Below are 22,368 nucleotides of genomic sequence, written 5' to 3' on the forward strand. Positions count from 1 at the left end.
ATGGCTGAATCAAACCCCTGTCTGTATAAGGGGGATCACACACGCCCTGAATCAGTGTAGGCCTGAAGTAAATATATCTTTGCACAAAATAGCTGTATTTCAAATGGCTGTATTTCTAATGCCTGATTCAAACCACTGTATGTAGGGGGGTATCTCACACGGTCTGAACCAGTGTAGGCCTGAAATAAATATATCTTTGCACAAAATGGCTGTATTTCAAATGGCTGATTCAAACCCCTGTATGTAGAGAGGGTATCTCACAAGGCCTGAACCATTGTAGGCCTGAAGTAAATATATCTTTGCTCAAAATGGCTGTATTTCAAATGGCTGTATTTCAAATGGCTGATTCAAACCCCTGTATGTAGAGGGGGTATCTCACAAGGCCTGAACCACTGTAGGCCTGAAGTAAATATATCTTTGAACAAAATGGCTGTATTTCAAATGCCTGATTCAAACCCCTGTATGTAGGGGGGTATCTCATACGGTCTGAACCAGTGTAGGCCTGAAGTAAATATATCTTTGCACAAAATGGCTGTATTTCAAATGTCTGTATTTCAAATGGCTGATTCAAATCCCTGTATGTAGAAGGAGTATCTCACAAGGCCTGAACCATTGTAGGCCTGAAGTTAATATATCTTTGCACAAAATGGCTGCATTTCAAATGGCTTTATTTAAAATGGCTGATTCAAACCCCTGTATGTAGAGGGGGTATCTCACAAGGCCTGAACCACTGTAGGCCTGAAGTAAATATATCTTTGCACAAAATGGCTGTATTTAAAATGGCTGTATTTAAAATGGCTGAATCAAACCCCTGTATGTATAGGGGAAATCTCACACGCCCTGAATCAGTGTAAGACTAAATTAAAGATTTCTTTGCACAAAATGGCTGTATTTCAAATGGCTGTATTTCAAATGGCTGTATTTCAAATGGTTGAATCAAACCCCTGTATGTATAGGGGGGATCACACACGCCCTGAATCAGTGTAGGCCTGAAGTAAATATATCTTTGCACAAAATGGCTGCATTTAAAATGGCTGTATTTCAAATGCCTGATTCAAACCCCTGTATGTAGAGGAGGTATCTCACAGGGCCTGAACTACTGTAGGCCTGAAGTAAATATATCTTTGCACAAAATGGCTGTATTTTAAATGGCTGTATTTCAAATGGCTGAATCAAGCCCCTGTATGTACAGGGGTATCTCACACGGTCTGAACCAGTGTAGGCCTGAAGTAAATATATCTTTGCACAAAATGGCTGTATTTCAAATGGCTGTATTTCTAATGGCTGTATTTCAAATGGCTGAATCAAACCCCTGTATGTATAGGGGGGGATCTCACACGCCCTGAATCAGTGTAGGCTTGAATTAAAGATTTCTTTGCACAAAATGGCTGTATTTCAAATGGCTGTATTTCAAATGGCTGAATCAAACCCCTGTATGTATAGCGAGATCACACACGCCCTGAATCAGTGTAGGCCTGAAGTAAATATATCTTTGCACAAAATCGCTGTATTTCAAATGGCTGTACTTCAAATGGCTGAATCAAACCCCTCTATGTATAGGGGGTATCTCACACGCCCTGAATCAGTGTAGGCCTGAAGTAAATATATCTTTGCACAAAATTGCTGTATTTCAAATGGCTGTATTTCTAATGGCTGTATTTCAAATGGCTGAATCAAACCCCTGTATGTATAGTGTAGGCCTGAATTAAAGATTTCTTTGCACAAAATGGCTGTATTTCAAATCGCTGTATTTCAAATGGCTGAATCAAACCCCTGTCTGTATAAGGGGGATCACACACGCCCTGAATCAGTGTAGGCCTGAAGTAAATATATCTTTGCACAAAATAGCTGTATTTCAAATGGCTGTATTTCTAATGCCTGATTCAAACCACTGTATGTAGGGGGGTATCTCACACGGTCTGAACCAGTGTAGGCCTGAAGTAAATATATCTTTGCACAAAATGGCTGTATTTCAAATGGCTGCATTTCAAATGGCTGAATCAAACCCCTGTATGTATAGGGGGGATCACATACGCCCTGAATCAGTGTAGGCCTGAAGTAAATATATCTTTGCACAAAATGGCTGTATTTCAAATGCCTGATTCAAACCCCTGTATGTAGGGGGGTATCTCACATGGTCTGAACCAGTGTAGGCCTGAAGTAAATATATATTTGCACAAAATGTCTGTATTATAAAATGGCTGTACTTCAAATGGCTGAATCAAACCCTTGTATGTATGGGGGGGATTTTACACGCCCTGAATCAGTGTAGGCCTGAAGTAAATATATCTTTGCGCAAAATGGCTGTATTTCAAATTGCTGAATCAAACCCCTGTATGTATAGGGGGGAACGTACACGCCCTGAATCAGTGTAGGCCTGAAGTAAATATATCTTTGCACAAAATGGCTGTATTTCAAATGCCTGATTCAAACCCCTGTATGTAGGGGGTATCTCACATGGTCTGAACCAGTGTAGGCCTGAAGTAAATATATATTTGCACAAAATGTCTGTATTATAAAATGTATTATAAAATGGCTGTACTTCAAATTGCTGAATCAAACCCCTGTATGTATAGGGGGGAACGTACACGCCCTGAATCAGTGTAAGCCTGAAGTAAATATATCTTTGCACAAAATGGCTGTATTTCAAATGCCTGATTCAAACCCCTATATGTAGGAGGGTATCTCACACGGTCTGAACCAGTGTAGGCCTGAAGTAAATATATCTTTGCACAAAATGGCTAATCCAGATGTTGTAGATTGCCAAAAAAGTCTTTTTTTGGTAACAGAATATGAAAGCTGTATATATTAAACTTGAATTTAACACTTGCAGATCTGGAAAATGCTGTTTTTTGATAGAAAAAGTGTGTTTTTCAAACCTCAGAAAATGCTGGGTGTATTTCTACCTTAAATTGCACACTGACTAATACAGATGTTTTAGATTGCCCAAAAAGTATTTTTTTGCTAACAGAATATGAAAGCTGTATATATTAAACTTGAATTTAACACTTGCAGATCTGGAAAATGCTGTTTTTTGATAGAAAAAGTGTGTTTTTCAAACCCCAGAAAATGCTGGGTGTATTTCTACCTTAAATTGCACACTGACTAATACAGATGTTGTAGATTGCCAACAAAATCTTTTTTTGGTAACAGAATATGAAAGCTGTATATATTAAACTTGAATTTAACACTTGCAGATCTGGAAAATACTGTTTTTGAAAAACAAAAGTGTGTTTTTCAAACCCCAGAAAATAATGGGTGTATTTCTACCTTAAATTGCACACTGACTAATCCAGTTATGTTGTAGTTTGCCGCAAAAAAATGGTGATTTGCAATGTCCCAAAAGCTCAGATGCAGTGCTGGTGCACTGAGCATGCATAAAATGGCCGCCGCCAGCCACCAAACTAACAGAATTATAAAAGTTTTGTTTTTTTTTGGTCAATCGCCTCGGGGCAGGGTAAAACGATTGTGCCCTGCACCCACACAACTATTTGATTGTAGATCGCTGAGTTAGATTCTCTCCTATTCTCTCCCTGAAATCACAAGTCCAGCAGCACCCTCTCCCTACACTTGTAACAGCAGTGTGACGTGCAGCGCTACGTGACTCAAGCCTGGGTCACATGCTGCTCTGGCCAATCACAGCCATGCCATTAGTAGGCTTGGCTGTGATGGCCTCTTGGGGCAAGTAGTATGACGCTTGTTGATTAGGTGCTGTTCAGCCTTTCAAAAAGCGCCAAGAAAGCGCCGAACACCGAACCCGAACTTTTACGGAAATGTTCGGGTTCAGGTCCGGGGTCCAAAAATCCTAAAGTTCGGTACGAACCCGAACTTTACAGTTCGAGTTCGCTCAACACTAATAAATGAATCAAAACAGCTTCAGAATCAAACCAGCTTCTGAACCTCTGCATCATAACTCCAACCATAGTGTCATACATTGGTGTTGCAGCGCAGGCCCATTCACTTGAATGGGAATCAGCCACCCCTTAACCACCTCAGCCCCTATAGCTTAAACACCCTTAAAGACCAGGCCACTTTTTACACTTCTGACCTACCATAATTTCACCGTTTAATGCTCGGTCATGCAAATTACCACCCAAATGAATTTTACCTCCTTTTCTTCTCACTAATAGAGCTTTCATTTGGTGGTATTTCATTACTGCTGACATTTATACTTTTTTTGTTATTAATCGAAATTTAACGATTTTTTTGCAAAAAAATGACATTTTTCACTTTCAGTTGTAAAATTTTTCAAAAAAAACGACATCCATATATAAATTTTTCTCTAAATTTATTGTTCTACATGTCTTTGATAAAAAAAAAATGTTTGGGTAAAAAAAAAATGGTTTGGATAAAAGTTATAGCGTTTACAAACTATGGTACAAAAATGTGAATTTCCGCTTTTTGAAGCAGCTCTGACTTTCTGAGCACCTGTCATGTTTCCTGAGGTTCTACAAAGCCCAGACAGTACAAACACCCCACAAATGACCCCATTTTGGAAAGTAGGCACCCTAAGGTATTCGCTGATGGGCATAGTGAGTTCATAGAACTTTTTATTTTTTGTCACAAGTTAGTGGAAAATGATAATTTTTTTTTTTCTTACAAAGTCTCATATTCCACTAACTTGTGACAATAAATAAAAACTTCTATGAACTCACTATTCCCATCAGCGAATACCTTGGGGTGTCTTCTTTCCAAAATGGGGTCACTTGTGGGGTAGTTATACTGCCCTGGCATTCTAGGGGCCCAAATGTGTGGTAAGTAGTTTGAAATCAAAATGTGTAAAAAATGACCGGTGAAATCCGAAAGGTGCTCTTTGGAATGTGGGCCCCTTTGCCCACCTAGGCTGCAAAAAAGTGTCACACATGTGGTATCGCCGTACTCAGGAGAAGTTGGGGAATGTGTTTTGGGGTGTCATTTTACATATACCCATGCTGGGTGAGATAAATATCTTGGTCAAATGCCAACTTTGTATAAAAAAATGGGAAAAGTTGTCTTTTGCCAAGATATTTCTCTCACCCAGCATGGGTATATGTAAAATGACACCCCAAAACACATTCCCCAAATTCTCCTGAGTACGGAGATACCACATGTGTGACACTTTTTTGCAGCCTAGGTGGGCAAAGGGGCCCATATTCCAAAGAGCACCTTTCGGATTTCACCGGTCATTTTTTGCACATTTTGATTTCAAACTTCTTACCACACATTTGGGCCCCTATTTTTTTAGACATCTATATTCCAGACTTCTTCTCACGCTTTAGGGCCCCTAAAATGCCAGGGCAGTATAACTACCCCACAAGTGACCCCATTTTGGAAAGAAGACACCCCAAGGTATTTCGTGATGGGAATAGTGAGTTCATGGAAGTTTTTTTTTTTTTATGTCACAAGTTAGTGGAATATGAGACTTTGTAAGGGAAAAAAAATATATATACATATCATCATTTTCCACTAACTTGTGACAAAAAATATAAAATTCTAGGAACTCGCCATGCCCCTCACGGAATACCTTGGGGTGTCTTCTTTCCAAAATGGGGTCACTTGTGGGGTAGTTATACTGCCCTGGCATTTTCCAGGGGCCCTAATGTGTGGTAAGTAGGTAAATGACCTGTGAAATCCGAAAGGTGCTCTTTGGAATGTGGGCTCCTTTGCCCACCTAGGCTGCAAAAAAGTGTCACACATGTGTTATCTCCGTACTCAGGAGAAGTTGGGCAATGTGTTTTGCAGTGTCATTTTACATATACCCATGCTGGGTGAGATAAATATCTTGGTCAAATGCCAACTTTGTATAAAAAAATGGGAAAAGTTGTCTTTTGCCAAGATATTTCTTTCACCCAGCATGGGTATATGTAAAATGACACCCAAAACACATTGCCCAACTTCTCCTGAGTACAGCGATACCACATGTGTGACACTTTTTTGAAGCCTAGGTGGGCAAAGGGGCCCACATTCTAAAGAGCACCTTTCGGATTTCACCGGCCATTTTTTACAGATTTTGATTTCAAACCACTTCTCACGCATTCGGCCCCTAAAATGCCAGGGCAGTATAACTACCCCACAAGTGACCCCATTTTGGAAAGAAGACACCCCAAGGTATTTCGTGATGGACATAGTGAGTTCATGTAAGTTTTTATTTTTTGTCACAAGTTAGTGGAATATGAGACTTTGTAAGGAAAAAAATTAAAATAAAAAAATCATCATTTTCCGCTAACTTGTGACAAAAAATATAAAATTCTAGTAACTCGCCATGCCCCTCACGGAATACCTTGGGGTGTCTTCTTTCCAAAATGGGGTCATTTGTGGGGTAGTTATACTGCCCTGGCATTTTTCAGGGGCCCTAATGTGTGGTAAGTAGGTAAATGACCTGTGGAATCCTAAAGGTGCTCTTTGGAATGTGGACCCTTTTGCCCACCTAGGCTGCAAAAAAGTGTAACACATGTGGTATCGCCGTATTCAGGAGAAGTTGGGCAATGTGTTTTGGGGTGTCTTTTTACATATACTTATGCTGGGTGAGAGAAATATCTCGGCAAAAGACAACTTTTCCCATTTTTTATACAAAGTTGGCATTTGACCAAGATATTTATCTCACCCAGCATGGGTATATGCAAAATGACACCCCAAAACACATTGCCCAACTTCTCCTGAGTACGGCGATACCACATGTGTGACACTTTTTTGAAGCCTAGATGCGCAAAGGGGCCCACATTCCTTTTATGAGGGCATTTTTAGACATTTGGATCCCAGACTTCTTCTCACGCTTTAGGGCCCCTAGAATGCCAGGGCAGTATAAATACCCCACATGTGACCCCATTTTGGAAAGAAGACACCCCAAGGTATTCAATGAGGGGCATGGCGAGTTCATAGAAATTTTTTTTTTTGGCACAAGTTAGCGGAAATTGATTTTATTTATTTTTTTCTCACAAAGTCTCCCTTTCCGCTAACTTGGGACAAAAATTTCAATCTTTCATGGACTCAATATGCCCCTCACGGAATACCTTGGGGTGTCTTCTTTCCGAAATGGGGTCACATGTGGGGTATTTATACTGCCCTGGCATTCTAGAGGCCCTAAAGCGTGAGAAGAAGTCTGGAATATAAATGTCTAAAAAATTTTACGCATTTGGATTCCGTGAGGGGTATGGTGAGTTCATGTCAGATTTTATTTTTTGACACAAGTAAGTGGAATATGAGACTTTGTAAGAAAAAAAAATATAATTTCCGCTAACTTGGGCCAAAAAAATGTCTGAATGGAGCCTTACAGGGGGGTGATCAATGACAGGGGGGTGATCAATGACAGGGGGGTGATCAGGAAGTCTATATGGGGTGATCACCCCCCTATAAGGCTCCATCCAGATGTCCATATGTGTTTTGCGGATCCGATCCATGTATCCGTGGATCCGTAAAAATCATACGGACATCTGAATGGAGCTTTACAGGGGTGTGATCAATGACAGGGGGGTAATCAATGACAGGGGGGTGATCAGGTAGTCTATATGGGGTGATCACCACAGTCATTGATCACGCCCCTGTAAGGCTCCATTCAGACGTCCGTATGCGTTTTGCGGATCCGATCCATCTATCAGTGGATCCGTAAAAATCATGCGGACGTCTGAATGGAGCTTTACAGGGGGGTGATCAATGACAGGGGGGTAATCAATGACAGGGGGGTGATCAGGGCGTCTATATGGGGTGATCACCACAGTCATTGATCACGCCCCTGTAAGGCTTCATTCAGACGTCCGTATGCGTTTTGCGGATCCGATCCATCTATCAGTGGATCCGTAAAAATCATGCGGACGTCTGAATGGAGCTTTACAGGGGGGTGATCAATGACAGGGGGGTAATCAATGACAGTGGGGTAATCAATGACAGGGGGGTGATCAGGGAGTCTATATGGGGTGATCACCACAGTCATTGATCACGCCCCTGTAAGGCTCCATTCAGACGTCCGTATGCGTTTTTCGGATCCGATCCATCTATCAGTGGATCCGTAAAAATCATGCGGACGTCTGAATGGAGCTTTACATGGGGGTGATCAATGACAGGGGGGTAATCAATGACAGGGGGGTGATCAGGGAGTCTATATGGGGTGATCACCACCGTCATTGATCACGCCCCTGTAAAGCTCTATTCAGACGTCCGTATGCGTTTTGCGGATCCGATCCATCTATCAGTGGATCCGTAAAAATCATGCGGACGTCTGAATGGAGCTTTACAGGGGGGTGATCAATGACAGGGGGGTAATAAATGACAGGGGGGTGATCAGGGGCTAATAAGGGGTTAATAAGTGACAGGGGGGGTGTAGTGTAGTGTGGTGCTTGGTGCTACATATTGCTGAGCTATCTGTGTCCTCTGGTGGTCGATCCAAACAAAGGGGACCACCAGAGGACCAGGTAGCAGGTATATTAGACGCTGTTATCAAAACAGCGTCTAATATACCTGTTAGGGGTTAAAAAAAAATCACATCTCCAGCCTGCCATCGAACGATCGCCGCTGGCAGGCTGGAGATCCACTCGCTTACCTTCCGATCTTCCGATCCTGTGAACGCGCGCGCCTGTGTGCGCGCGTTCACAGGAAATCTCGCGTCTCGCGAGAGGACGCGCCGGCGCGTCCAGGCGGAATGAATCAACCACCTCCAGGACGCGTAGCTGCGTACGGCGGTCCGGAGGTGGTTAAAATCGTTATCCAAGACCAATAATTCCCCACATCCCCCAAATGCCCGGGCCCCTCACACAGATTGTACTTACCTCGCTCCCCGACAACCTCGTTGCTTCTGATGCCGGCACGACCACCGCTGCATCTACCCGTCTCGCGGATGAAAACATCTGGCGCTGGGGGGTGGGCAGTGGTGGCTATGCCAGCATCCGGTGCTGGTGTCGGTGAGCCGGACTGATGTGGACAGCACATGGATGCCATTTGTGTGCTGTCTGCATTTCTTGCAGCCCCATAAATAGTCCTGCGTGTGATCATTAAAAAATGTCTCGCCGGCCGGAAAAGAGCGGAGCGCTGTGGAGCTCACTATTTCAGTGGCTCCCATTACTGTGCATGGAAGCTACAGAAACAGCATGTGACATAACCCTTTTATGTAATTTTGTAGGTACGATATATTTTACAGTAAGGGGAAGCAAGTCAGCATGACAGGTGACAAATGTATATGAACATAAGGAACATGGGGGTCATTTATCAAACTGGTGTAAAGTAGAACTGGTTTAGTTACCCATAGCAACCAATCAGATTCCACGTTTCATTTTCCAAAGGAGCTGTCAAAAATGAAAGGTGGAATCTGATTGGTTGCTATGGACAACTAAGCCAGTTCTACTTTACACCAGTTTGACAAATGACCTCATATATCTATAAGAGTCAGAGATATAACTAAAGTTTACTAAACCCTATGATGATTTTCTTTTTGTGCTCATTTCTAGTTGCAGTATGCAGATAAATGGGATATTATCCTCATGGTAATAGGAATTGTGTGTGCTGTTGGAAATGGAGCCGGGATTCCCCTCAACACTGTTGTATTTGGACATGCGGCAGAAGGTTTGGTCGTCAGCGGAAATAACGTAAATGGTAAATTCATTTCTTTAAAACTATAGCATTAAAAGATATCATTAAGACCACTTCACCTGGTCAGTATTTGGCTAGTATTTTTCATTAGTATTTTTCCGAAAACCCGGTGTGAATCGGCAGATAAGGGGGCGGGTCCTTTATCAAACTGGTGTAAAGTAGAACTGGCTTAGTTGCCCATAGCAACCAATTGCCCATAGATTCCACCTTTCATTTTTGAAAATGAAAGGTGGAATCTGATTGGTTGCTATGGGAAACTAAACCAGTTCTACTTTACACCTGTCTGATAAATGACCCCCAAGTAGTATAAGATTTGAGTCGGTGTTGTGAACCTACACTTCGTTTTAGAGTAAAGGGAACCTGACACAAGGAATATGGTGTTTGATCTGCAGGCAGCATGTTATAGAGCAGGAGGAGCTGAGCAGATTGATGTACAATAAATATGGCAAATGAGGATGAAAATATGAAAAAAGGAAGCGGCACTCACCACTGCTGAATAAAAACCGTCCTTTATTCTTCACTTAAAAAGGCAAAGCCGAACAACAAGCAGACACTTAAATGAAAGCAGTAAGGCCCCTTTCACACGAGCGAGTTTTCTGCGCGGATGCGTTGCGGGAGGTGAACGCATTGCACCCACACAGAATCCTGACCCATTCATTTCTATGGGGCTGTTCACATGAGCGGTGATTTTCACGCATCACTTGTGCGTTGCGTGAAAATCGCAGCATGCTCCTCTTTGTGCGTTTTTCACGTAACGCAAGCCCCATAGAAATGAATGGGGTTGCGTGAAAATCGCAAGCATCCGCAAGCAAGTGCGGATGCGGTGCGATTTTCACACATGGTTGCTAGGAGACGATCGGGATGGAGACCCGATCATTATTATTTTCCCTTATAACATGGTTATAAGGGAAAATAATAGCATTCTGAATACAGAATGCATAGTAAAACAGCGCTGGAGGGGTTAAAAATAAATAAAAATCATTTAACTCACCTTAGTCCACTTGTTCGCGATGCCGGCATCTCCTTTTGTCCCCTTTACTGAATAGGACCTGTGGTGAGCATTAATTATAGGTCACGGACCTTTGATGAAGTCACTCCGGTCATCACATGGTACGTCACATGATCTTTTACCATGGTGAATCACCATGGTAAAAGATCATGTGACGTACCATGTGATGACCGGAATGACGTCACCACAGGTCCTGTTGCTGCACAGAGATCAGATGAAGCAAGAAGGAGATGCCGGGCCGCGAACAAGTGGACTTAGGTGAGTTAAATTTTTATTTTTATTTTTTTAACCCCTCCAGCGATGTTTTACTATGCATTCTGTATTCAGAATGCTATTATTTTCCCTTATAACCATGCTATAAGGGAAAATATTACTATTTACAGAACACCGATCCCAAGCCCGAACTTCTGTGAAGAAGTTCGGGTTTGGGTACCAAACACGCGCAATTTTTCTCACGCGAGTGCAAAACGCATTACAATGTTTTGCACTCGCGCGGAAAAATCGTGGGTGTTCCCGCAACGCACCCGCACATTTTCACGCAACGCCCGTGTGAAAGAGGCCTAAGGATTACATCAAACAAATACACTCAAGTCATTCCTGTCATTTAGTCCAAGAGGACCGAGTGCGGCTGCCTTCATATGGTCGGCTTTGAATTGTGGCAACGCTTGGTTTTATGTATCCTGGATTATTGGACAAGTGTCCATGTTGCTATGACAACTAAACACTTTGCCAATAAATACTGACGCACACTAGCGCAGTGAAGTCAGAGGCCAGACGAAGCGCGAGTTAGCGCGAAACAGACATTTCCGCTCTTGCATCCGTGGAGCTTGCATGTTATGCTCCTGTCGTTATTCCTTTTTAAGTGAAGAATAAAGGACGTTTTTTATTCAGCAGTGGTGAGTGCCGCCCCTTTTTTCATATTTTCATCCTCATTTGCCATATTTATTGAGACTTTAAATTTTTGGGCAGAGCACCACGATCACTAGCTGTCGCATCGACGGAGTGTTCCAGTGCCTGGTGCAAATTTACATCACACACAGCAGTGCCACCCATTTCTTCTTTTTCAATGCCATTTGCTTAAGATTAATGTACAGTTTTATGGGAAGAGATTTACTATAAGTCCTCATGCACACGGCCGTTGTGCGGCAGTTCTGTGCATTGTTGACCACAATTTCCAATGGGTCCGTGATCCATCTGCACCGTAAAAAAATAGAACATGTTCTATTTTTTTTGCGGTTCAGAGGCATGGACAGAAACACCACGGAAGCACTCCGTAGTGCTTCCGTGGGGTTCCGTGCCTCCGTTCCGCATCGCAGCTCCGGATTGCGGATTGTCGGGCAACAGCCATGTGCATGAGGCATAACTTGTATTTCATTAATTTAAAGGGGGTCTTGCACCTATCTCTAGACTGCTGGTACTAAAATGAGGATGGGGCAAGGGAAACCGGGGGGGGGGGGGGGGGAGGAAAGGAGGCCACCGGCCCTTTTAACTTCAACCAAATAAAACTCAGACAACTTAGTTTTATGAACCAATCTTTTACTGGGTGATGATCGGCCACAGCAAATTGTTTCCTTATTAACAAAAACTGTATCAAAACCCCACCTCCTCCACGAACCATTCCTCTGATGCGGTATACCACCCTGGGTCCTCAGGGCGTACGAACGCCAATAACTCTTTACCACGAGCTTTCATTTTCAAATGCCGCCAGCTGTGACTTCACTTCCTCCTTAACCGAACCTCAAAAGAGAGACATAATGAACCAAACTGGTCTTTCAACCAGAAACCACCATCATTATTCTTCTTCTTATTATTATTATTATTTTTTTTTTATATGAATTGTATAAAAATAAACCTGATATAAAATAAATCTGAAACCTAAGGGCGGGAGGGAGGGCAACTCGGCTTACCCTGTCAAGAGGAAGTGCTACACACTGCCCTCCTCTATATAAGCCTACCCTTATTTCTCCTCCCACCGTCTCACCCCTCCTTCCATACTCCACCTACACTTCTTTTAACCCCTTACCATCCTCTCAACTACCATCAACCCGGGGCCTATTCCTTAACCCCTACCCAGGGAAACATAAGGGGAAGGGGGACCAACAGTCCCTCATCACCCTCCTTACCCTGTCGGGTGCTCTCCAGAACAGAGCTTGCAAAGTGAATGAAAGCACTCCATGCATATGTAGCCGCCTTCATTCATTTCTATAGTACTGCTGAAAATAGCACTGGCTTGGCTATTTCTTGGCAACCCATAAAAGTGGCGCAGGTCTTGTCATAAATTAGACGTATCCTCCAGCAGTCAGAGCATCTTAACAGAAATCTATGACAGCTGAGAGCTGCCATACATTTTTGGCGCCTGAAAAATAAAAGAAGATACATTTGTCTCTTTTTTGGGCCACGCCCCTTTCCTGCCCTTGTCTCGCCACCCTTTAGGAAAAAAGTTTTCAAAATGTCGTATTTTAAAAAGTCACGAACACAGTTTGTGACTGTTTAAAGCCAATTTTCTGGCACAAGAGAGATGATAAAACGCTTCAACTTTACTTATTGTGTCACCCCTATCTTCTTGTACATTGTAAGGTTTTGTGAGCAGGGCCCTCATTCCTCTTGATTTAATTGTTGACTTGTTGAATATGTAAAGTATGATTTTGTTTTTACATGAACCCCCGATTGTAAAGCACTGCAGAATATGTTGGTGCTATATAATTATTATTATGTTGTGTGGTGTAGCGCCACTGTATCCACACAGAACATCGATCTAGTGAGCAGTGAAAGACTTGTAATGTCCCTGCCCATTACAGCTAGGGTTGAGCGAACCCAAAATGTAAAGTTCTGGTTCGTACCGAACTTTCGGATTTTTGGACCCCAGACCCGAACCCGAACTTTTCAGTAAAAGTTCGGGTTCGGTATTCGGCTATTTTATGGCGCTTTTTGAAAGGCTGCAGAGCAGCCAATCAACAAGTGTTTTACTTGTGTGCCCTTAGAAGCCATCACAGCCATGCCTACTAATGGCATGGCTGTGATTGCCCAGTGCAGCATGTGACCCAGCCTCTATATAAGCTGGAGTCATATAGCGCTGCATGTCACTCTTCTCTGATTAGTGTAGGGAGAGGATGCTGCTGCTGTGAGAGAGAATAGGACAGAATATTTAATCAGAAGTGCTTGTTAACTCATTGATCTACCTAGATTTAGTTTTGTGGGTGCAGTGCACAATCTTTTTACCCTGCCCTGAGCCCAGTGACCCAGAAAAATTACTTTTATCCGTCTGTTAGTTAGGTGGGCGGCGGGGGCCATTTTATGCAAGTTCTGTGCACCAGTACAGCATATGTGCATTTGTGACAGTCAAATAGAAACTTGAAATTCTGCAATTACATTCTGGGTTTAAAAAAAAATCACCCATTTTTGCCAATACCCTACATCTGTGGCCCTTGCAGCTTTTGCCTGTGTGCAATTTAAGCTTGAAATACTGCAAACATTTTCCGGGTTTTAAAAAACACCCTTTTTGGGCAAAATACTCAATTTTACAGCCCTTGCTGCATCTGTCAGTGTGAAATTCAAACGTTATATACTGCTGCCATATTCTGTTATTAAAAAAACACCCATTTAGGGCAAAATCCTAATTTTGCGGCGTTTGCTTGAAATACTTGAATAATTTTCTGGGTTTTAAAAAACACCCTTTTTGGGCAAAATACAACATTTTACAGCCCTTAGTGCATCTTTCAGTGTGAAACACAAGCGTTAGATACTGCTGTCATATTTGGTTATTAAAAGAAAACCCATTTTGGGCAAAAAACTACATTTGCGGCCTTGTCTACATCTGTCAGTGTGAGATACAAGCTTTAAATACAGCAATAATATTCTGGGTTTAAAAAAACACTGTCATTGTGAGATACACGCATTAGATTCTGCTGTTCTATTCTGTTATTAAAAAAAACACCCATTTTGGGCAAGATCCTAAATTTGAGAAATATGAGGAGAGCGTCAAATAACAGACTTGGCCCAGGTTGTTGTGCTGCTGGTGGAGCTCCTGTTGCAGGGAGAGGACGTGGTCGATCTGTGCCAGCTACACGCACAAGTGAAACACCTTCCTCAGGTGCAAGTAGGAGACATAACCTTCAGTGGTATTTGGTTTGGCCTAATGCGGCTCTACGAATGGTGAGGCCAGAACAAGAACAGGCGATAGTAGATTGGGTTGCTGACAGTTCCCTTCAGTTCCTTTACATTGTCTCCCACCCAGTCTCCTGCTGAAAGATCAGAATTGGCACCTGCAGCCGATGTCCATCAGTCTTTCACCTCACCCTCTTGCAAATCAGCGAAGCAGTCTGAGCCCCAAGTCATGCAGCAGTCTCTTCTGCTTTTTGATGACTCTGCTAGCAGGGTTTCCCACGGCCATCCACCTAGCCCTGCCCCAGAAGTTGAAGAGATTGAGTGCACTGATGCCCAACCACTTATGTTTCAAGATGAGTACATGGGAGAACCACCGCAGCACGTCTCGGATGATGACGAAACACAGGTGCCAACTGCTGTGGCTTTCGAAAGACCGACAAGGAGGGCAGGGCTGAAGACTGGGTGGAAGATGATGTGGAGGACGATAAGGTCCTCGACCCCACATGGACTCAAGGTCATGCGAGTGACCTGTGTAGTTCAGAGGAAGAGGGGGTGGTCGCACAGAGCCACCAGCCCAGCAGAAGAGGGAGCAGGGTGCAAAAGCGGAGCAGCTGTCCCCTAGACAGTACGCCTGCTACTGCCCACCGCAGCAAGGGACCGAGCACACCAGAGCCAGCTCCAAGGAGTTCCTTGGCATGGCAGTTCTTCAGACAATGTGCTGACGACAAGACACGAGTGGTTAGCACGGTGTGCAATTGCAATAAGCAGGACACCGGGTCAGTGGGCATGCTATGCAGTGGGTCAGTTTATATGTATATAAGTTTGTGATGCCAGTTGCAGCTTGTTCAGGTACTGTAGCAGGGCCCTTTAAGATCTTATGAGCTCACGTACTAGGTAAGGAATGCCAGAGGGGGATATTGTCTCTGTATAGCAGATTTGGTAGTGTCAACGGTGTCTCCTACCTGTGGTACGGCTGGACTCCTGTATCCCGGCTCACATGCAACAAAATGAGTGCTGTTAATAGGAGTAACTGAGGAATGATGGAATTCCACACAGATAATAGGGTCCAACTTGTCTTTATTTAGTGGTTTGCAGCTTTGATCCATACAGTGTACAGCTTCAGTCTAGGATCCCAGCAGGTATTGGCAATATGTGGCAGGAATTTAGTATTATGCATATGATCATACACCTATTAGAATCTGGCAGGTATCTATCTTCTGCTCTGTCTTCAGTCTGCTTGGTATGGGCCTGACTAGCTGAAGAGGTTCTTATCTTCTCTTGGTTTTGGGATCTTTACTTACAGGACTGCTCGCAGGGTATGATGGTGGCTTCCTGGAGATCTGATAGTTCTGTAGATGGCTGCTTTCTCTGTTCACCCTGAGGTAAGGGACTCAGGCTGGGAAGGTTGATCTTGGGCCTCAGCAGAGGCTTGAATCCTTGGTTGGGGTCCCTGTTTCTGGGAGCTCCTACTAACACAGCCTACCCCAGCAGGGGGGTGGCTCACACTCACTTGAACTTTCTTTCCTCTCACTGAAGTAGGATGTGGGAACATTCCACTCCTCCTCAGAAAGGGGGGAGCTATCCTGGAATGGACTATTCCAGTCTAGGTCTGTTAACTAACTATGGTCTGCTTACATATTGCTGCCACCTGCTGGTGTACATTAAGAATTACAGCAAATATATAAAATACAGGCAAAGAAATACATACATTGGTAATGCACGGTTATATTACATCAGATGGAAATACACATGTACACCTATCATGATGAAGCAGGGTGAAAGATTTTAGTGACATACTCTGGGATGTTACATACCCGCTTACTTTAAGTGAAGCCGTCCTCGGCGCATGGTAGATGGTTGAGGAATAAGCTCTGGGTACTCAATAAATACAAAGTGCTGCATGAACATACATAAAATGACGTACAAAGACAAAACATTTACCGGTTTCCTCGAGGTTCCTGCCCGCTAGCATAAGGTGTCCAACACACAGTTTACTTATCTTGGTATAACCAGGTAACCTATAACTGCACAAAGCAAACATTACTGACTGACTTTTGGGATATCGTCCACCAATATCAAAGAAAGCATGGGGGTGTCTTTACTCCGTAATCCCACCATTATGTAATGCAAAGCCCGCAAATGAAAGGGTGGCTTTATCCTGTATTCCCTTCCCTGCACCATAGCCTGAAGAAATTTGGCTTATAGCACGATCACTATGATGTCTAAGAGGAAGCTAAATATAAGGCTCTAAGGCTTGAGGTACCATACCTTAGGCAAATGCTCAGAAGGGGAGGTATTTATCTTCTCCGTGTCTTCTGTCAAGTCACAGGAGGAGGGCAGTACGTTCCCATGGATCTCCTGGAAATGAGACACCTCCGGATGGGAACAATCCGGAACATTTAACGAGCGGGAAGGAGCAGCCTAGGGCTTCTAACGATTCCCGAAGCAACAGGGTGTAACTAGACCTGTCAGGACTTACCACCTTGTCCTACCCAGGTGTAGGCCATTACTATTCAATGTCCATATGAAGACAGTCCGTATGAAGGGGGGAAAAAACAAGAGCTGTAAAAAGGCACACTTTAAGTAAATTGCGACATTTTTAGTTAAGTGCAACGGTTAAGTGCAATCATCATAAACAGTGCATAAATTCACATTGTGGCATCTAGGAGAGAATACACACAATGGGCAGGTTATCTTGAACGTTGCATAACACTTGTAAACTGGTTACAATGACATAAATTATTAAATAGCATGACAATTGAGTGCAAGCTTTTATGTTGCAAACATTTTATAAAATAGTGCAAATTTTATAAGTGCAAGAATAGGCTCAACAATAACTTGAGTCCTTATTCCTGGAAGTGCTTGAAGTTGCAGAATCCTCTGGAAACTGACAAAAGTTATTTGCAATCCACAGGGCAAAAGGGTTAAAATGTCATATAATAATAGCAACAGGCTATCAAGTAACCTGAGAAAGGGGATAAAACTTTCAACTTGGACATAAGGGGTTAAGTGCTGATGGGGGGAGTCCTAACTGGCATGACCATCTGGATGAGGACAAACAATGACAACCTGGAACAAAACGGTTAAAAGCACACAACATGCCAAACAGGTCCTCACCCGTCAGGTAGCAGTCCACGGAGTGGCTCCCAAAACAATGTCATTTGTTGGATATTCTTTGTAGTGGGGACACCTTATAAGTAGGTGTCCAGCTCCTCATCACTACTAGAGCTGCTAAACCTCATCAGAGGATGTTCTAGCCTCTGCTGGTAGCTGAGGGTAGTGTTGGTAGTGGTGCACCACTGCCCTCTACCGGTTGCTGTAGGAGTTGGCTGTGCAGACAGCCTGGTGAATGCTGCAGTTGCTTGCCGCAGACCGGAATCCACAGCCGGTGCAGGTAGTGGCAGAATCTCTGGCTGCAAAGGTTCAGGAAGGCCTGGAGCAGTTTGTGAAGGCTGCTTCCTGGGCAGCATGTAAGGTGGCATAAAACATGGCTGTACTTTAGGGTTAAACGTGAGCACACTGTTATTTATCTGTCCCTCCCTCAGGGTTGGTGGTGGTGACAGGTCCGGTATTAGTGGTGCCGGTGCAGGTTGTGCCTTTTCTTTGAATAACAAGCGGCCATCAGGGGTTTCTTGGAGGCACCTGGTCCTGCCCACAGAGCCTGGGTCCTCCTGACAGGTCTCTGGGGTGACGGCAGGGGAGAGTGGCTTTTGTAACAGGGTGACTGCCGCAGCAAAGAGTCCCTGCATGGAACGCATGGGGGTGTACTCCACCTGGTCCCCAATATACAAATTTTGCCTTTCCTGGGGCAAATAATGTCTCTTCACAGACCGGCGGCCTACAAACACCTCAGTCCCAGAATAATTGTCCTGGAGGAACCCCACACCATAGAACTGTTCCGGTTCTCCTGGCTAACTTGGGGTTCGCCTGGTGGGGGGTCATCGATCACCTGCTTCGCCCATTCCTCAACAGCCGACTTGTACTCCCACGCGGTCTGGGCAAAAGCAGTAATCTCATGTGGGACATCTGGGTTTAGGCTGCGGAGCTTGGCGTAGCTGGGCGGCGGAGTGGAATCCCAAGCCCCCTCCGCCGCACCAGTAGGTGGCTGTGGCTTTGCGGGCCTAAGACTGATGCGGGAGCTGGAGTTTCTGGACGTGACGGTGGGACGGACGCGGACCGGGCCTGGGCCTCAGGGAGCGGGGTTGCTCCTACCTGATGACGCGGCCGGGCGGCCGGTTCCGGTGTCCTCTGGTCACGGTTCTGCAACTCCATCTTCGACTGTGCCACAGTCTGGATACTGGCTTCAGCAGCGACGGCCCCTGCGGTGGATGACTCGACGTCCACTTTTATCTGTATGGTTGCGTCGCCTTCCGCGGGGGTCCTTGCGTCAGCGGAGGGATCCACGGCCTCCGGGAACTCAATCAGGCCCTGGCTCTCCACATCAGGGATCGGGGCTTCAGCGGCGGCCTTCTCCGACTCCTCTGGGATGCTAGACAGGACAGGGGATGTCGGGTCTTTGGGCACGGAGGGATCCACTGCCTCCGGCCTGGAACCAAAGGTCGACGGTCCACGCTTCTGCATAAGCTGGGAGACCTGAATCTCCAGCGGCTGTTCTGGATACACGTCCTCTCCTCCGATGGACATTTCGCTCCACCTGGGACGCGGGCAGGCCATGCTTTCTGCTCTCCTACACACACTGATCTCCAGAACTAAGGGAGGGGTGCAGAGGGTGGAGTCTTTATTACCTCGGGCCAGGTCAGTGACAAGTTCATGGAGGGCGTTCTCTATTTTTCCCGCTCCTGAAGGGGCGTATTCGACATCTTTGCGCCTTTCTTGAGGGGGTGTCGCTAGATTTTCCCGCTTCTGGGGGGCGTAGACAGCATTTTCGCGCTCCTGGGAGGGCGTTTCTTTGTTCCTTTGTTCTTTGGCATGAAGATGAAGCGCCATTTTAAAACGAATATGGCGAATTTCCACAATGTCGAATTAACTCTTTGAATGCTGTAGCGCACGTGCAGCGCTTTCTTGGCACAGCAATACAAGTAAGAAAGTCACTTTTTTAGCGACCTTTGCACAATCTTCAGCCCTTATTATACTGTGAAACATGCGGTTTTAAGTCCGTTTTTAGTGCACAATTAGATGCGGTTATGTTTTTAGGGATGGACACACAATTCAATCCGATCCTGTTCGTGACGCCACTTGATGCAATGAGCAGGACACCGGGTCAGTGGGCATGCTATGCAGTGGGTCAGTTTATATGTATATAAGTTTGTGACGCCAGTTGCAGCTTGCGCAGGTACTGTAGCAGGGCCCTTTAAGATCTTATGAACTCACGTACTAGGTAAGGAATGCCAGAGGGGGATATTGTCTCTGTATAGCAGATTTGGTAGTGTCAACGTTGTCTCCTACCTGTGGTACGGCTGGACTCCTGTATCCCGGCTCACATGCAACAAAATGAGTGCTGTTAATAGGAGTAACTGAGGAATGATGGAATTCCACACAGATAATAGGGTCCAACTTGTCTTTACTTAGTGGTTTGCAGCTTTGATCCATACAGTGTACAGCTTCAGTCTAGGATCCCAGCAGGTATTGGCAATATGTGGCAGGAATTTATAAGTATTCTGCATCTGATCATATGCCTATTAGAATCTGGCAGGTATCTATCTTCTGCTCTGTCTTGAGTCTGCTTGGTATGGGCCTGACTAGCTGAAGAGGTACTTATCTTCTCTTGGTTTTGGGATCTTTACTTACAGGACTGCTCGCAGGGTATGATGGTGGCTTCCTGGAGATCTGATAGTTCTGTAGATGGCTGCTTTCTCTGTCCACCGGCTGAGGTAAGGGACTCAGGCTGGGAAGGTTGATCTTGGGCCTCAGCAGAGGCTTGAATCCTTGGTTGGGGTCCCTGTTTCTGGGAGATCCTACTAACACAGCCTACCCCAGCAGGGGGTGGCTCACACTCACTAGAACTTTCTTTCCTCCCCCTGAAGTAGGATGTGGGAACATTCCACTCCTCCTCAGAAAGGGGGAAGCTAGCCTGGAATGGACTATTCCAGTCTAGGTCTGTTAACTAACTATGGTCTGCTTACATATTGCTGCCACCTGCTGGTGTACATTGAGAATTGTAGCAAATATATAAAATACAGGCATAGAAATACATACATTGGTAATGCACGGTTATATTACATCAGATGGAAATACACATGTACACCTAACTTGATGAAGCAGGGTGAAAGAGTTTTAGTGACATACTCTGGGATGTTACACAATCAGAGCCTGAAGCAAGGCATAAACGTTCGCAACCTGAGCACAACCTGCATGACCAAGCATCTAAGTGCAAAGCACGAGCTGCAGTGGAGTAGACACCTCAAAAACCAAGAAAGGTCTCTGGCTCCTCCTGCTTCTTCTTCTGCTGCAGTCTTGGCCTCTTCATCCACCTCTAGAGTGAAAGTAGCACCTACCACCCCGCAAACAGAGCATCTGCCAGCAAAACCACCACCTGGGTCACCAAGCATCTCCACAATGTCCCACGGAAGCGTTCAGCTCTCCATCTCCCAAACACTGGAGCGGAAGAGGAAGTACCCCTCTACCCACCCACGATCCCTGGCCCTGAATGCCAGCATTTCAAAATGACTGTCCTTTGAAATGCTGTCATTCCGTCTGGTGGAGACGGAGAGTTTTAAAAGCCTTATGGAGTTGGCTGTCCCACAATACGTTGTGCCCAGGCGCCACTACTTTTCCAGGCGTGCCATCCCTTCCCTGCACAACCAAGTGGGGGACAAAATCAGGTGTGCACTGGGCAACGCCATCTGTGGCAAGGTCCAACTAACTAAGGATACTTGGACCAGTAAGCACGGTCAGGGACGTTATATCTCCCTAACAGCACACTGGGTAAATGGAGTGGCGGCTGGGACTGAGGCGGATAGCAGTTTGGCGCATGTCCTTCCACCACCGAGGATTGCAGGGCGCTTTGCTTTGCCACCTGTTGCTTCCTTCTCCTACTCCGCTTCCTCATCCTCTACCGGCTCCTCATCCAGTCAGCGTAACACCTTCACCACCAACTTCAGCACAGCCAGGGGTAAACTACAGCAGGCAGTTTTAAAATGTATCTGTTTGGGGGACAAATCTCACACCGCGCAGGAGCTGTGGACGGGCCTTGAATAACAGACCATTGAGTGGTTGGTGCCAGTGAACTTCAAGCCCGGCCTGGTGGTGTGCAATAATGGGCGAAATCTCGTAGCAGCTATGGGACTAGCCGGTTTGACTCACATCCCTTGCCTGGCGCATGTGCTGAATTTGGTGGTTCAGAGGTTCCTTGAAAATTACCCCGATATGTCATGGCTGCTGCGGAAAGTGCGGGCCGTCTGTGCGCGCTTTTGGTGTTTTCACCCTGCTGCTGCTCGCCTGTCAGCGCTGCAGCGTAACTTTGGCCTTCCCGCTTTCCGCCTTATATGTGACGTGCCCACAAGGTGGAACTCCACCTTGCACATGCTGGCCAGACTGTGCAAGCAGCAGCAGGCGATAGTGGAGTTTCAGCTGCAGCACGCATGAGTGAGTCACTCTGTGAAACAGTACCACTTCGCCACAAATGACTGGGCCTCCATGTGAGACCTGTGTTCCTTGTTGCGCCATTTCGAGTACTCCACTAACATGGCCAGTGCCGATAACACCGTTCTCAGCGTTACTATCTCACTTCTATGCCTCCT

At 45.1% G+C, this 22,368-nt stretch overlaps 1 protein-coding gene across 1 annotated transcript in view; it reads left to right on the forward strand.

Annotated features, from left to right (window-relative positions):
- The window catches only part of LOC121002307 (ATP-dependent translocase ABCB1-like), a 308,011-nt gene that overhangs the window by 44,985 nt on the left and 240,658 nt on the right, over positions 1-22,368 (forward strand). The window contains exon 5 of the mRNA XM_040433708.1: positions 9,414-9,558. Within this exon, the coding sequence (XP_040289642.1) occupies positions 9,414-9,558 (145 nt within the window). The remainder of the gene's footprint in view (positions 1-9,413; positions 9,559-22,368) is intronic.

The sequence above is a fragment of the Bufo bufo genome, chromosome 5 (genome assembly GCF_905171765.1).
Source record: "Bufo bufo chromosome 5, aBufBuf1.1, whole genome shotgun sequence".
NCBI classification, from domain to species: domain Eukaryota; kingdom Metazoa; phylum Chordata; class Amphibia; order Anura; family Bufonidae; genus Bufo; species Bufo bufo.